Genomic DNA, 17679 nt, shown 5'->3' with positions numbered 1-17679 from the left:
ATTGTGTGATTAAGTGGAGCTGAAGATAATTGTATTTTAAAGATCTCCTGGGGAATGGGCTGAGAATAGAAGCAGCAGCAGGGCTAGATCTGTAGCTACATAAATAGCTATAGCTGGTTTTGTTAGCATGGAGAAGGAAATGGAGAACTGTGGTCTGCATGGACAAGTTTCTTTATAACAGGTCAGTGCACTGTTAGACAGATGTGCTAATACTCGTGGAGTATCATTGTCCCATGTAGTCCATTATAATATACCAAGGCTATATTAAACAAAATTTTTAACAGAAACACTTGTCTCTTGAGGTTATTCATTCACAGCCTGCTGTTTGGGAATAATGCAGGAAGCTGGAGAAAAGGTAACTTTTTTAACTGTCTTCTGGTATCTCAGTTCAGCACCATCTGGATGTTCACCCCAGTTTTTCCTTATTTTTCACTGAATGCTTCAGATTTTTTACAAAGGAGAGACTTGCTGCATGCTGTGGTATTCCTAAACAGCATACACTTCCAACAGCTGCCAGCTAGCGCTCTCTATTCATTCATATGCTGATCAGTCAACAGGTGTTGAAATCTCTCCGCTGAATAAGTAGATGCTTTTCTATCAAAATTCCAGAAAGGTTATCCTGTCTCTTGTTTAGGGATTTTCAGGAAAACTGCATCCTGTAGGGTTCCCCTAGACTGAAACAGCATTAAAATAGCAAGCGCTACATCTGATTGCCATAACATTTCAAGCTGCCCCCTTTCCTTTTTTTTCTAAATCTGTTTAATGAAACCATTTGAAACCATGACAATAGTATATCTGTGGCTGGTGCCGGTAACCAGGCTAGTAATATCTTTTGAACAGCAATTAAATTTGAAGCAATTAAATGAAGGCATGCCAAACAGGCAGAAATGCTAACTTGTGACCATGTCATTCTGCAGGACATAAAATGAGACTTTTTCTTTGGACAAAAGATTGTTTTGGTAGGACTTGCCACCTCAGACCGGCTAAGGCAGCCACTCTGACCTGTCAGTGAGAGATATGTTATGCAGGAAGAGAAATGTAAAAAATTCAGAGGCAACATGATGCAACAAAAGCACAGTGACTTTGCACATATGCCTCAGTACAGGGAGGGTGAGAAGGGCAGAGAGGGAAGACATGAGCAGGGGGAGTGGGGACAGGAGGTTCACAGTACCTAAGACAAGAACAGACATCAAGGGAGCAGGACAAACAGCAATAGCAGGAGCTAAGTGGCTCATCATTTAAATGGCCATCAAGTGAAAAAAACCAGCCACACCACTTGTGACAGTACCATCTCTCACTGTAGCAACCAAGCAATCTCCACATCCTATAAAGCTTTAGGTAGTGGGTGATGCTGGTGGTAAATTCCCTTCAAATGGGCAGATATCCCCATTCATTCCTCCAACACCCTCTGTGTTACCAAGAGACAGGGCACCCTGCAAGCCTAGTGAAACACCACTTGGTGTCACTGATCCTTTCACACCATACATACTCTTTGTTTTATTGTTGGTTACATATACTGCTTACTGGCAGCTATAAGGATCTTCCATATCACATTTGTTAGTTTAACACTTTGCTATTTCTTCATAAACTTGTTTGATCATACAGATCTGTACATATATGCTGGAGAAAGAAGGAAGAAGCAGGAAGTCGCATCCAAAGCTTGTAATGAAACATCAAACTCTTATGACTACAGAAAGCAAGAGCAAAGGCTTTCTCTGTATTTGACAGCCATACACAGCATGACATCCCCTCATCACAGCATTGCATTTGCCACCCTGTGATGTGGACACACATGTCCTGTGTGAGGACACAGGTCACCCCTTTGTCCTTTTGATCCAGCCCCAGTATGAATGAGTGCTTTTGCTGGCCACCTGTGCATGCCTGAAAAATAGCAAGGTTTTGAACGCTTTGCTGGAGAACTCTCCTGATCTTGCAGATGTCATAGAGACGTACTATAGCACAGTAAACATGAGCTGCATCCAGCAGGGTCTGCAGAAAGCATGGCTATGCCTTCAGTGCACCAGATGTGTGCTCTAGCACCAGCTCAACTTATATAAGTCCCCTTCTCCCAAGTGCTTTGATTTCAGCATTTAATTTTTTGAACCAGAGCAGTGCAGTCCATTTTTTCCTAAAAAGGGATATTCATGTTGCAGTATAAGGAGCACGTGGCCTCTTGTCTGATTTCTATAGCCCTTTTTTTCTGGTGCAGCCAAGGGGCAGGTGAAACACTTTGAGTGCAACAGAAGCCATCTCACTCTGTACCTGTGCAATAAACCAGCATGGCAAGAAAGGGCTGGGGTAAAAGGGAAAGGGTCACGGTGTGTGGCCTTCCCTCAGGGCCCAAATAAGGAAGGTGATGTGCCCATCCCAGAAACCACTATTGTGAATGAGTAATGGCTATCCACGCCTACTCAATAATCATGCTGCCTGGAGGGATTATGTGCCTTCCTGATAACACATGAATGAGCTGATGTTAAAGACACCCTCCTACTATTTGCAGGTAACAACAGTACTTCACTAATAAGCACAGTCAGCTCATATCTCAGATCTATTGTCTATAAGTTGGCTTCAAAAGCAGCCAGAAATTCCTGGATAGGGTTTTTCAAGCTTTTCTCTGAAACTGGGAAAACTTTCTTCAATGGAGAGCTGATTAGAAATAGGCCTATACTGACATGGTCTTAATCCAGCTTTGACTATAAACGACAGAACAGGAAAACAAACCAGTCTATCCCAGATCCTGTATCAGGATGTTAAAGAGGACACGGCATTATCACTTTAGAAATACATGCTATTATGGACAAAGCCACCATTTTTATTTTCCCTTGGCTTCCTTGAATCTCTCATGTCCCTGTCAACAACTGCTGTGGGGATAAATAAAAGATTAATAAAAGAATGAATAAACTCAGCAGGCCACGTAAGCAACAGAAACACTGACCAGCTTCAACAGTAAGGGCTTGAGGATCTCTGCTCCAGAGTTCTTCAATTTTTTTATTGCTTACCAAGAGCTCGCTCATCCCTTCCCTTTTCCTACTCTCCTGTTACTTTTTGCCATTGCTATGGTTTCAGTCTGCAGTGTTTCACCAAATTGTTTTCAGCTTGTTAACCATTGACCTGTCCCCATGTTCCACCTCCTCCTGTCTTCTCCTGTCAGCAGCCTTCAGAGGTCCACCTGATAACCTGTCCCTCTATTGACAATTTGTCTGTAAAACACAATAATCCTCTCTGAAGACCATTTGCCAAACCAAATAGTGACTCATCCTCTCTCTCCTAAATGGAAGAGGGATGGGTACACCATATATGATCTACCAGTTATTAATTTCTGTGCTGGTACTCAGCTCCATATCCTGAATGCGCATATTCACACTATTCTTCTGGCCAAACATAAGGCCAGACTTCTATTCCACTCATGTTATCACTTGTCCTATGAATCCACACATTTGTTGTCCATACAGGCCAGATTGCTGAAGTTGAAGAAGGGTTTGGGAAGATGGAGGAATAAATGAACATTCAGAAGCTGAGGTTAAGAAGCTGCAAGGAGTCAGTTTCTATCTCTCTTCCCTGCTCCAGGACCTTTACACCCTCCACTCAAACACAAACACTTACAGCAACTTTCACTCCCACTCACTCATAAGTCTTCCCTCCCTCCCTCCCTCCTGCAGAAGCTGAACTCCACTCCAGGAGTATCTGTGTACTCAGGGCATGTGTTATACGCTAGACAATCTGGGAAAGAGAATCCAAAAGAGCCTCTGGGAGCAAGGCTTGCTACACCTGCTGCTGTGAGAAGGAAAAGGAACACCGTATCTTATGCTACAGGGAGGCATCAGCCCCACAAGCAGTGGCCCCATACCATATGACTCCTCCTTTCAGCAGTGGTGGTAGCATCAACAGAGCTGTGCAGGAATGAAGCTGCAGCTTGAGCAGCACATGCAGCTCACCCAGAGGACTCCAAGGCATGATACAGGCCACCTCCTCTGCAGGCTATGGCTTAGACAAAAGAAGTAGTTGGTTAAATAATCCATCTCTCAACCACATCCTCTCTTTTGGAAATGTACAATTTACCATGTTGGTATGGCTTCTGTCTTTTCATCTTCCTCCCTCTCCCAGGTCCAGGCTGTAGTCAAATCCTCTTCAGCAACTCAGGAATTTATCCTGCCCTATCCATCACTACAGTCAACCCTCCTGACCATACTTTTACTCATCCAACTTGGTCATTGCAGCTTCTCTCTCTTCTAGTCTGTCCTCTACTTTCCATCTCATCTACAACTATAATATTGTTGGGCAACTCAATTTCTTTCACTTTGCAGCTCAGTCAACATTTCTCCCCGCAAATGATACCTTGTCAGAAGCTTCTTCCTATCTGCTACTGCACTTCCTGATTCCTGGTCCTAGCTCTCCCTCTTCAGCTCCTGTCCAAGGCTGCTAGTACAGCTGCAGCTCTGATGGTCAGCCCGCTGCTGCCCTGACTGAGGTGGGAATCAAGCGGCTCAGAGCCACTACCTCATCTGACCCTTTCCACTTGTATTCTGCCACTCCTCAACACACCGGGCAGAACAGAAAGCGTTGTTGCTCCCTGGCAAACTGGGTGGGGTGCCATGCCAGCCTGGCATTAGACCACCCTGACCTAGACTGCAAATTTGGGGGTGAAAGATTTTATCCTCCTGTAGGTATTTTACAGACCTAAGCGCAATGGACTCACTTAGTACATAATAATAAAAGAGGAAAATGTATAAGTAGGCACAGATTTAACGGTGGGGGGCAGCAGGTTTTAGCACCCCTTGAGAGTGCTGCTCAGCATAGCAGATGCTCCTATGCGATGTGACAGTTGTGGCTGTGTGACTGCACAGCATCCTGCCTGCCAGCCTGCAAATCAGAGCAGAGTCCACCCTGCAATTTGCAGACAGCAGCTGGGTAAATGTTTCTCTGAGAAGTTGTTCTAAAAGGCAAGCGGATTGAGCACAAATGTTGCCACTCAATTGTACGGCATAAAGGAAAGCCGTAAGTGTGGACACAGCGGGGGAAACTTTGCCATGGGTACAACTGTTAACACTTTAAATTTGTTTTATAACAGTGTCAGACAAATTTGAAACAGCTGCTCTGTATGCTCTTCATTTCCAGCAGCAATGTCTTTTTTTTTTTTTTAACTTGCTATAAAAGAAATTGGTGCTGTTGCTGTTTACGAAATTACCCAGGCTGCACTTATGACTTCTTTTGACTTTTGATCTTGCTGTGATCACATGGATACCATAAATGGCAAGATCAGGATTTTCTCAGCTGATGTTAGTGCCACAGCCCTGAAAAAGCTAAACTTTGAATACATTATGGAGAGGAGCAGGGGGGTCAGAAACGGAGAACTGTAGGCTCCCATTTCATATCTTCTTAAGACATTATGTCCCTGAACTACAGAACACTTTCTCATGCAGCTAAGCAATTAAACCTCACTGACACTGTAGCACTTATGAGGGAATTACCGCTCATCTCAGTCATGCTCAGAAATACCAGGTCAGAAGTCAGAGAACTGATAAATCCATTGAGGGCCTGGAAACATGTTCGGCTGCAGATACCCTGATCTGACATCTTCAAAAAAGCTGAGGAAAGAGCAAAAATAACTTATATTCAAACAGAAAGCTAGAAGCATGTATCTTTCAATCTAAAGAAGACTGAACTGGTTTATATTCATACAAAATCAGGGTTTTACTATGCTTGTTGTATATCTGTGCTACAGTAGGACCCAGAACTAGATGCAGACAAGGACCCTTTGCATTATGAAATGCTGAAGAGACGGCAGATAAAGAAAAGAGGAAATAAATATAAGTGATCTTCTTCCTTTTCATTTAACAATATTGTTTTCACATAAGCTCCTTTTCCAAATAGAAGGACATTTGTAGTGCTTTATGTATTTTTCACCCTTTAAATCATAAACCAAGTAGTTGCATCAAAGATGATTTGGGACTCCATTGCTGGATGAACCTGAACAATGGGGTAGAGGAGGCAGGTCTTGGAGGTTACTAAGGTAGCACCAAGATAAGAGCTTTGAAAGCGGGCATAGACTGCACAGGTTACTACATTGGAAGTTCAGCAACATGAATACTATTACTAGATCTGCAGGTGACTTCTTGGGTGACCCTGGGCAGCTTGTTTCACTTTCTGAGGCTGCTTTCCTCTTGGTAAAATTGCTGTAACAATGCTTACCTTTTTTTTTAAAGTATTTGGTGATCATCTGCTAAGAAGAGCTTTCAAAGGCAAAGAATGATCTTTGCTGAGTCTGCTATCCATCACTAGGAAATGCCTAGTGCAATGTGATCATCATTACACATTCATAAGTCTCATAGTTTAGAATAATAATAAAAGTCTCAGTTTATTCAGAACATCTGCAGGTTTATTTTTCTATGAACGATTTCAGTATTAGTCACTGTCACATCTGTGTTAGGTCACTATCCACATCTTTTCTGGTATAGGCATCACCCTTCCCTTCATTAAATCATGCCTAATGTTTTGATTTTTTTTTTTATATATTTTACTTGTCTTTTTTAGATTAGCCTAGAATTTTTTTTTTTTTAATTGCACTGTATTTTTTGTATTTGTGCTCTCCCCAAGGTGCCCTGGATTAAGTAAAAGGCAGGAAGGGGAAGTAGTACATGTGTGAAGTAAATAAAAGGATTAATAATAATAGTTGCCTCTGGGTTAGTCATTTCTTTGCAAACAGCAAATGGCTGTGTTAAGAGTTTTCAGTTTCACCTTGGACCCTCCAGTCAACCATTAGTTGCCAAGAAATGCCACTCCTTTAGTCACAGTAATAATAACAGCAATTTCTCATCTCTAAAAACGGTGTCCAACAAAGATTTTGTCGCCAGACTGCCCATGAGATGTCAGTATTCGTTTCCATTTTAGAAAGAGGGAAACTGAGGCACGGAAAGATTTAAAATAACCAGGAAGAGAATGTCAAAGTCCTGACTGCACAGCACAAAGTCTGTGCTGTAACTATTTACATTTTTCCTTTACAGTTCAAATGTATGTTTGTGCTTTAAGAAAACATAGCTATGAACACCTTCTATTCCACATAACTCATAAGCTGATAATTCATGACTGGTTCTATTGTTTTGTTTTGTCAACCCATCCAACACCAAGAGCCAAGATGAACTTAGTTTGCCTTCTTTAATCTAGAGATTTTCTCCAGGCAGCGAAGAAAACTGGAGTCAGATTCATTTAGGCTCAACCCAGAGGCTAAGGTGAGGGCATTTTTGTCTTTGGATTGCTTGCACTCACACCTGACTTAGACCAAATGAGTAAGAAAATCTTGAGGCATTCAGCTGGATCACACCCTGCTGTGCCAGGTGCATACATGGAGTCAAGCTGTGCTATTCAAATGTAGAAAATGAGGTGAGCTACACATTGAAAAGCTGGCATTGAAAACCTGACAGACTTGGTCCTGACTCAACTGGAAGAACACTTCCCAGTCTCCGGCAGGATTCAGTTCCTTTTTTGGGGTCACACCTATGATGCTAACTTGTTGCAGATTAACTTCTTCATGATCTATAGCCTATGCCTCCCAGGCTCTAGCGAATCATCATAATCACTCACCTTTATAGTTAGCTGTAACTACAGCTCAGACATATCCTCTTTATTGCCCGTTTCCACATACTATTTTATTTTTCATCCTCAATAGAGGGTTTAACAAGAATGATCTTCCACAAGAAATGATTTCACTAAAAAAAATACCACCTAACTGGAGAGAAATAAAAAGTGGTGATTATTTCAATCATTTCAAGAGTCTCTCTAACAGACTGGCACCACAGGAGTCACTTTTATCATTTTATGCTAATTTAGATCTCAAGATGAGAAGGAAGATGTGCAATACTTGTGACATTCTCCACCTGCTCCACTTTACAGTTGTGCACATGTATCTCAATCAGGCAATCATGTTTATACCAAAACAAACCACCCCAAAATGTTCTGATTATATGCAGGTACAACCTTTGTTAGTGTATTTGAAAAACGGTGCATTTGAGAAACACTGGTGTTTAATTGTTGCTTCTAGATCAGGTAGAGTTTTGTTTTCTGATCCTGAGAGGCCTGTCGCCTCAACTAATCCTGCAATACAACCCCATTGAGAACTAGGCCAAATACCTTAATGAGAGGTAAAAACCAGAGATCACTGTGAAGGTATTGTCCTCATTTTACCTAAGTGTTTTTTCTCTTAGAAACATCTCCTTTACTCCTTTTACTAAATGTTGTGTGTCATGTTGGTAAATATCCTCCATTCTTTTTTATAATTTCAAATATGTGCATATGTTTATAAACTCTCCTCAGATGAAATCATTCCCGGGCCACACTGTAACCATTATTTTTTTTAAAAAAATCTTCTCTATTTCAGTTTCTGCAGACTGTATTTTGATTGTTCTACTCTGTATTCTCTGCAAAATGTCTGCAAAAAATGCCCAGAGAAGAGATGTACATTCTAGCTGCAGGGTCACTAGAGTCTCATTAAGAAGAATTATCACCTTCCATATCTATTTCATGCATTTGAATATATAGCACTGAGATTACATCAGCTGTTTTTGTTGTCATATAATTAAGTGTTGTTCACTAGCCCTCTTTTGGCATCACTGTTTTTCAAGTTATTTTCCTACCACTAAGTAGGTTTTTTTTCCTACCTAATGCTTGCTTACAATACATATTTGCTTGCCAAGGTTGAATCGTGTTTTGTTATATCTGGACCATTTGATTACTTTCTGCACATGAATATTCCCAACTATATCCTACTAATACCCTGCATAAGTTTTGTAAGTGCCATTTATCCATTAGTCTATGTTGGTTGTACATCAGTTTATAAGCATCCAGGACTTCAAGTCTTTGGGTTAAAAAGGCTAGAGAAAATGAAGTTAGTAATGAAATTCCTCAGGGAGCTGGAGCTCTGGCTCAATAGGAGATCTGTTGGAGGAAGAGCCCACACATTGGGCACAGGTTGCGATGCGCCGTTTGCAACTGCATTCATTTTGGATCAGCTGAACCAGCTTTCTCCCTGCCAGAGCTCTAAAAAGCATCTCAAACCAGCATTTCCCCTTGCTGCAATGCTGTACTACAAAAACACATTTTCGGGTAGTTGCCAAAGGACTGATATGATTAGAAGAAACATGACACAATCCAAAATGTTATAAGGCTTAGAGATTGTAGATTGAAAGTAACGTGTTAAATTTTCAGGAAACAGTTTGAATGTATACATCAGGAATTCAAATCTTGTGTTGTTTAAACAAAGTTGGAAATATCACAATGATCCAAAAATAACATTACAAAAGTCATACTTGAGAATTCCAAACATACGGTATTAGAGGATCAAAGCACATATGTTCCCTCTGGTTTGTCCCATAAGTATCCTATAATTCTACTTTTTTTTTTCCAGCTTATTCCTCCTCAGGGCATCGGTACCAGGCAGAGTTTAGGTTGTTCAGACATCTTCACCATTATCATGCTTAATTTGTATATACTTCTATTAATAATGTTAGCCCTAAACTCATGTTTCTATGTTTAATTTTGGAGTGAATTACCACAACATTGTAGGGTTTTTAAAATTCTGAATTGCTTCCAAAACAGAATTTTGACATTAAATCCAATGTAACTTTACAAACTGAAGGTTTATTTGAAATGACACAAAAGAGTACTCATCAAGAAAGCCACAGAGAATGCTTCTCTATGACATTCATAACAATTCGAAGTTAAATCCATGTTAACTCCTTTTAATAGCTAATAAGGACAAATTAACTAATTCTCAAACCAGCTTAAAAAAGAAAAAAGCCAGGCTATACTGCTCATCTGAGGGGAGTTCACAGCCCCTTGTAGTAGTAGCATAGGTAGTCTGAACATAAGAGAATTTCAATTTACAGATGACTTACTGGTTTGAAGGCCTGCGTTAATGAGGAGCCCCCAGCCTCTTGCAGGGCACCGGCCGTTACACCCATTCATCCCTCAAGGCGCAGGCCCTGCCCCTCCCCCGCTGGACTCCTATCGGCCGTAGCGCGAGCGCGTCCAACGCCGCCGCTGAGGGAGAGCGATGGGGGGTTGAACTGCTGACGTCATAAGGGCCCACTTACCGCAACGGTCAGGCAGAACAACCGTTAACGGCCAGCGCGAGCACCAACGGGGCTCTTCAAAAGAAGCCCGCTAACGTGATTTCTATTCATTTCAATATATGAAAAAGTTTTAAGAACGTGGGTATATATTCCATTGCTATTTTCTTTGCTATGAATTACTTTAATGTAAGATTCTCTAATAAGTTTAATATCCAAGTAAAATAGCAGAATTAAATGTTCACAAAGACCTAGGTACTCTGAGCTTGGTAAGGACGTATATTATTTCCAGTGTAAAACATCCCTGGCTTTAAGTGCAAAGCAAAACTCACCCACGTATAAATGGGCATGAGCACATCAAGAATATGTTGAAATTCCACCTTCATTATTGCCACATCAGTATTTTTCCACGTAGCATTCTTCATTCAGGGATCACAAGGCAATTTCTAGCAGAGGAGTCAGCATTATTTCCACTTCACAAATAAAATGGAGGTACAGCAAGCATAAGGCTGTAACTTGCTCAAGGCCACTTGCTAAACCCTTGCCAGAAATACAGTCCCCGTTACTCCATTCTGAAGTCCAGAGGCTGGAAACTCCTCCAAGAGTCGGGGGGCATGAGTGCTGCAGCCAGTAACTGCCTCTGTAAAGCACCTGCTGTACACTTCTCCGCTCACCATAGCTTACCTCTTGCGTGTCTCTCTCTCTCGGGTCAAATAACAAGGACCACGGCAGCCTCCCTTTTACCAGCTTCAGTCAGCCCTTAGCCCAGTTTTCTCATGCGATGACTTGCTTACCGCAGGCAAAGAAAAACTCAACATATTTAGAGTCCTAATCGATTTTATTTCACACAGATAAACACCAAAAGAGGGCGAACACTTACAAAGCACCTAAAAAAGAGAAGACAGAGTGTCTCCCTCAGGCCCCCCCTACCTCCGACCCTCCTTCCCAGCCCGTAGCGGGGAGGACAGGCACAGGAGCAAGCGGAGCCCGCAGGGTGCAATGCCCGACCCGGCGCCACCGCACCGGGCCTTTCCGGGGGGTGGCCGCTTCAAGGGAGAGACTCTGAGTGCACACCGGGCCGGCAGCTCCCGGTAGACACCAGCCCCGTCCCGGCGAGACAGCTGCCGGCAGAGAGCCAGACCGGGACTCCCGCAGGCCCGACCCATAGGGTCCGAGAAGCATAAGGAAAAACCCCCAGGAACCCTCTCCACCACCAACCAACTTCCGCGTTGAAGACCCTCCGCGCATGCGCAGCCAATGCCGGGCAGCCCTCTCCCAGTCTTCCCTGGCGGTACCATTATGTGTGTAACGTGTAGGTAGAGGCCAAAGAGGACGGCGGCTCTAGCTTGCTCCGTAGGCCGCGCTCTCCCTAAACCTCCCCGTGAAGAATCTTTGTTCCCTTCTCGAGTCTATCGGTGCCTCCTAAACTTGCTTCTCGCCTAGATCTTGCCCCCGATCTCTCTCCGCTCCCCCCCGGGGGTGGACTATGGTATATGCCACTCCCAGCTGATCCTGTGGTTTGGCGAAACCATCCCGCTCAGGATAGGGGGAGGCCAGACGCCGGAGGGGGGCGCATTGTTGAGTCAGGGGCAGGGAGGCGGGGGAGGGCGCCCGCGCCCCGCCGCGGCAGCGGGGTCGTCACAGGAGCCGGCGGGTGGGAGAGGCCGCCGCGGGAGCTCCGCGGCCTCTCGCCTTCTCGCTGCGGGCCCGGGCTCGTAGGGCGCGGCTGCCCCTGTCCCGCGCCCTCCCCTCCGCCGCCGCCCCAGTGGTCGCGCCCGGCTCCAGCTGACCGGCCTGGAATCCCGGCTCGGAGCCCTGCGCCCCCCCGCCCCGCGCCCCCGCCGCCGCCGCCCCGCGCACCGACCCCGCCATGGGAGACGCCGGCAGCGAGCGCAGCAAGGCGCCCAGCCTGCCGCCGCGCTGCCCCTGCGGCTTCTGGGGGTAAGCGAGGCCCGGGGGCGAGGAGGGGGCTGGGCTGGAGCCGGTGCGGCCCGGCGCGGCGGGCGGGGGCCGGGCCGGGCCGGGCCTGGCGGCCGGGGCGCCGGGCCAGGTCGTTGCCCTGGGCTTGGGCCTGTCACGGGGGCCGAGCCAGCAGCTCGCCCCGGGGCGGGGGCGGCTGTCGGCCCTGCCTGGCGGGCCGGGGGGGGTGTCCGCTAGGGGGGAGGGTGTCCCCGGCCCGTGACGGGGTCGCCGCATCCCGGGGAGGCCCCGCCGGGCGGCAGTGACTCCTGATTTAGAGGCACCAGGTGACGGGGCCGGGGGGGGGGGGGCGGCAGCGGTGCCCCCAGGCGTCCCTCCCCCGGGGCCCCGGCCTGGCCGTGGGCGGCGGCCGCGGCCTCCCCCGCCGCGCGGCACCTCGGTGGCGGCCTGCCCGTCACCTCCGCAGGGGCAGGCTCGGGCGCTTCCCCAAACGCGTAGATTTCCTGGAGCAACCGCTTCTGGTTTGGGGTTGCGGGGTGGCAGGCGGCCCCGGGCTGCGCTCCTGGGCCTGCCTTGGGCTCCTCACGGGCATTACGGGAGTAACGCGGGCCCCTCGCAGCCGGGCTTGGTGTAGTCCCGTACAGTGCTTGACACATCCCTGTGCCGTGCCTAGGAACAGGGAGCTCTTGTAGGTATTCATGCAATTCAGTGCGAGTCAGGGTAGCTAATGAAGAAAAAAGATTTTTTCTTTTGTCCTTAGCCTTTCTCCGCTTTACAGAGTCAGGGAGGTTCAAAACAGGTATGGTCCTTGTTAGCTGTTGGCTGATCTCGTTTTAGAGAGAAGGAAGTAGGGTTATTCCTGTTTGCCAAAGGCAAAAAAAAAATTAAGCCTGCCCTTGTTAAACTACTTTCATCTCTAGGGTCATGTCTATTGAAGATGTTCCTTTTTTTTTTTTTGATTTATTTTTTAATCATATGTATCATGGCAGATGGTATACTGGCAGAGACACGTCTTCATAAAATGCTTTTAATGTACATCACAGAAACGTTAGTCCCTAACATTTATGAAATGTTTAAAGAGTATGTGCCTAAAGAGACTTGTGAGGGCCCACCTGAGATTTACGCTTGCCTATGCTTGTACCTTCTTGGGATTTATGTCATACGATTTAAGGTGCTTTAAGGGAGTGGGCAGTGAGAGGGAAGAGATGTAATAGTGATTTGGTGATGTCACTGTACAATAGTCTATGTTTGGTTGTCTTATTGGAGTGGTAGGGTTTTAAATGAAATCCCATTTGTGAGTTATGACAGAAGCCTGAACTGCAACAAACGCCATGGTCCTGTTGGGAGTGATCTTACAAGACATACTGTTACATATAGAGTAATTCTTTTGTTCTATTTGTTTTGTTTATTTTTGCTTTGTAGATTCCTATATCTGGGCCTGGTATTTTCTGTAATGTAATGGAAAACAAGTTGCTACTCGCTCTAATGTAGTATACTGACTTCTGTAACATGATACTGATGTGAAGAGAGAGTCAGAAATTTGAAAGTGAACTTCAGGCTGAACTTTTTAGCTAGTTCAATGTGTTGTGTTAATGAGAAGAAAATCTGGTGTTTCATGTTTGAGGATCTGGTTAATGGTGACAGGAGACTATCAAGTAAACCCATTGCTTTTAAAGTTGACTTTTTTTTTTTAATATGTTTGCCTTCCACAAACAACTATCAAAATGTTATTTTTTTGCTCCTTTTTTTCCTGGGGTGTCATCCATGCAGTAGTATTTCTTCTAAGATATTGTCAGACAGTCTTGTGAAAAGAACTCATTTTCTTCACCCATACAGTGGATAATTTAATCTATTTTTCTATAACTGTCCATCTGGTACCTTTCAATACACAATGGCAAACTAAATTTTTTTCCAGGGAAAATAAAGACATAATGATGGTTTGTTTATATGTATATTTCTTGGTCCTGAAGAAATCTAAGTGTGTTGTTTATCCTTATTTACTTAGGCCTTGCTAGTACTTGAAAAGATCTGCCAGTAAAACTGTGTAGATATGTCCTAGGGAAGCTGCAATGGCAGGAGTTCTACTGTTACAGTTGTATAACAGTCTTCTGAAGAGTAAGTTATGCTGGCAAAAAGACTTGCATGCATCTGGAGCTGGAATTCAGCTGCTCTAGGTAATGTCAGTTAGGGTTATATCAGCAACGTGTCTTAAAGAAGACTGTCTTACCAGTGACTTTTATGTCACTTTCATGTCATTTTTATGTGTCTGTCAAGTCACATTTTGGAGTAACAGGGCCATATTTGCCCTTTATCTGCAAGGCATTTAGGGCTGTGAAAAGTTCTGAAGCCTGTAGTTTAGCATAGTGATTTGTACAAAATTTGTAAATAAAGTCATGTAGAGGAACTGTGTTGCTTGGGGTTTACCTGTCCCCATACCTGTCCCCATCAGTCCAATGACTGAGAATCCTTTCAAGGTTGCTCTTGAGTCAGAACCATGTAGGTAACAGAACAATTCAATGTGAATGAGCCAAACAGTAGGGTACATCTTTGCCAAGTATAACCCCCCCCCCCCTTGGTTTATGTAATGCTTAGCAGTACCATTTACAGTAAGATGAATATTTTTTGCAGTAATCAACAAGCACAGGAAATATTAAGGAAAATACTGAAAGAAGCATTAAAAGTGAAGTGAGCTATGGCTCTCAGGGCTGAAATTTGCCTGTAGGTGAACTATGGTAGAAGTATCTCCTGAAATGCACATTGGTAAAGCTAATCTGCAAAGAGATTAGCAGAGAGGACTGTATGTACTACTGCATTAAAGTTTGAAGGGTTCTTTTAAACTGCTTGTTTTTATATTGGAAATTCAGAGCCTGTAGGCTGCAAGAATCTCTAGTGACTGGAAAACTACTAAACTCTTGATGTTTCAAGATCTAAGAGACTGGAAAATGAACAGCTGAAAGAAGGGACTTTTTTAGCAAGACTCTTCAGAACTTCCGAAGCATCTGTTTAAGGTCAATAGCTAACGTTTTCTTACTTTTTGTTGAAGATCACAAAAGCCATCCTGAAAACTTCCAAGGCCATCAAGAAAAAGCTGTTTTTAAGAGTGTCTAGTCTGTCATTTTTCATCAAATGAAGCTTCAGTGGAGCACTGAGATGACTTTTGTATTTTATAAAATCATTTCACATGCCCAAATAATCTAAACTGAATGAACACTCATGTGTTCATTTTTTTTATGAAAAAGTCACACAGCTTATTGTTTGGAAATATTTTCGCACCACTTTCATCCTATTTTTATATCTTAAACTTCAGTCAGTTACAAATATTTCACTTTTTATTGGAATAGTTTCAGTGTACAAAGGTTGGAAAGGGTGCAGTATGCAAGTAGTGATTTTGGGTTACTTCATTTAGAGTTTAAGTTGTGCTTAACATCTTATTCTTGTGCCTAACATCTTATTCTTATATTCTGGAATAATTCTTCTGCTTTTCCTGATTAGCAGATCATGTCATTTTTTTTCTTCAATCTGCAATTTTCAGAAACTTGTTTCACTTTATGGCATATATAATTTGGCTCTATAATAACAAACACATGAAAATATTACTATATGTATGTATTCCAGTTAAGCCATTATGCTTACTAGAGATGAGACATAATCCTTTAATGAACTTGATGTTTGCAGGTACCCACTGGCTTTTAAAGGACTCCACAAAGGTTTCATTTGTGTATAGCTCATCAAAGGGCTGGGACTTTTACTATTAAACAGTTATATGCATAGGTGAGAGTTGTAAGCTAAAATACCACTTGGCTAGTAGAATCATATATACTGGGAAGAGAGAAGTCGGAGAGGGTAATACTTTTACAATTCTATTTGTGCTGTAGTGAATGCTGCTTATTTTCTTATGATTCAGGCTGGTACCATGCCATTGCATTCAGTACCTTAGAACCAGAGAAGAAGGAAATATGTTAATGGACATAAAACAAATGAATTCCATTCTTGAAATGGTGGCAGCCAGCAGGAAGTTGATTGAAAACACAGTATGATTAGTTTCATCTCATCTTATTTCTGGCAACTATAAGGTACTGTAGTCAGCTAAAGCTGATGGCAATACTGTTTGAGAACATGCCAGCAGGGGTTTTGCAGGATGTTACCATTTATCCTGCCTTTCTTTGACACTGCATGCATCATATACGTGATGAGACATTGTGCCTCGAGCATTCTGTGCTGGCCCAATCCAGAGTTTATTTCCGAGTCTGGATTTTCCAATTACTTATATATCACCAGGTCTCTGCCATGCCAATCTGGCTCTTTTCTCAATTTCGTTTACTAAAATAAAACATATGATCAAATGGTGAATCATATAACATGAGTGTGATTAGTTTGTGACTGTATATCACCAAAGCTTGCTTTTTGCTTCTAAACAAATACTGACTAAATATATATATATATATATATATATATATATATGTCACTAAGAAGCCTACTCTTTGGCTAGGCCTTTCCTTCTTTTTTTTTGATGATTGCAGCTGTTCATTCTGTGTGAACTCTGTGACTGTCCTTTTAAAAAATGCTTTCTAATCTCATAGTCCGTGTAGGTCATCATTCTTACTGAATGAATAATGCCTTTATAAACCTAATTTTGCTTTAACCAGTGTTGAAATACCACATTGATGTTCCTAAATGAGGCTTGAGTAAACAATAGAAAAATGTACCTTTCTCTCTGAGGATTATTTTTCACGGTCTAGTATGATGCAATAACTTTGTGGGGCTTTCACTTACTGAATCTTTGGATCAGATGCTAGAATAAGCTATGAAATTGTCAGTTTATGGAAGACAACATGCTGGCTGCCAAGTAACTTACTGTATATTCGTATTAACTGAGGTCTTTAAGTGAACAGTGAGTAATGAAGATAAAATAAAGGTGCCTTGGCATTGCTGTGTGTGGTTGGTGCTGTGTGAGGGTCAGGATTTCTCTGCAGTTCTGTTGATGATGAGAAATATCAGTCTTCCCTCTAAAGTGGTAAATTGTTTTAAATCAATAAATAAATTAATGACGTATTTTAGGAAGGCTAATTCTCACTGCCTTGTATGAGACCTAGAACATTTTTTTTCTTTAAGGAAGGTAAGAGCTTACTTCTGTTTATTACAAATGTTTATAGGCCATCTATTGCAGGAAATTCTACTTGATTTGGATCAAATAATTAATTTACCTGTTGTGGTGTTTATATTCTGTTTTGGTTTAAGACCAAAAATACTTGAATATTGTATTTTTGGTTTGCTAGGCATGAACTTATTTAATACTGTGTTAAGCCCTTTGGTAAGAGAGAATGAAGCAGTTTGCAGTTAAAGCCATCATTAATTGCTGCGAGATAGGTGTATTGCTCAAATAGAAACAAGAAATTATTTAATTAACAGAAAGAAAAAGCCTAGAGAGGAATTGATTTATTTACAAGTTTTCCCAGGAAATGCTACAGAGGATGATAGACGATTGGAGAGACCCTGAAATTTGCTGTCTGGATTTTAATTTTGGAAGATACTGAGAATTATGAGACATGGAGAAGGCTTCTATCTGAGAAGAAGAGAATGGGGAGAAAATTGCACTTTATCATGTTCCCTGCTTGAATAAGAATATACAGAATAAAGCGATAAACTGTGAGGTTCCTGTGATTACCCTTAGTCATAATACAACTAGAAAAGCATCTCA

General features: G+C 42.9%; 1 protein-coding gene and 1 long non-coding RNA gene across 3 annotated transcripts in view; one reads left to right on the top strand and one right to left on the bottom strand.

Moving 5' to 3' along the window:
- Positions 1-9963, bottom strand: part of LOC136991665 (uncharacterized) — a 135880-nt gene extending 125917 nt beyond the window's left edge. For both annotated transcript variants that reach the window (XR_010883877.1, XR_010883876.1), the window contains exon 1: positions 9888-9963. This is a non-coding gene — a long non-coding RNA (uncharacterized lncRNA). The remainder of the gene's footprint in view (positions 1-9887) is intronic.
- Positions 9964-11897: 1934 nt separating this feature from the next.
- Positions 11898-17679, top strand: part of ZFAND3 (zinc finger AN1-type containing 3) — a 151551-nt gene continuing 145769 nt past the window's right edge. Inside the window, exon 1 of the mRNA XM_067293194.1 lies at positions 11898-12002. Coding sequence (XP_067149295.1) covers positions 11932-12002 — 71 coding nt within the window. The 5' untranslated portion in view covers positions 11898-11931. The remainder of the gene's footprint in view (positions 12003-17679) is intronic.

Source organism: Apteryx mantelli, chromosome 3, assembly GCF_036417845.1.
Source record: "Apteryx mantelli isolate bAptMan1 chromosome 3, bAptMan1.hap1, whole genome shotgun sequence".
Taxonomy (NCBI): domain Eukaryota; kingdom Metazoa; phylum Chordata; class Aves; order Apterygiformes; family Apterygidae; genus Apteryx; species Apteryx mantelli.
This window is presented reverse-complemented; position numbering and strand designations above follow the sequence as displayed.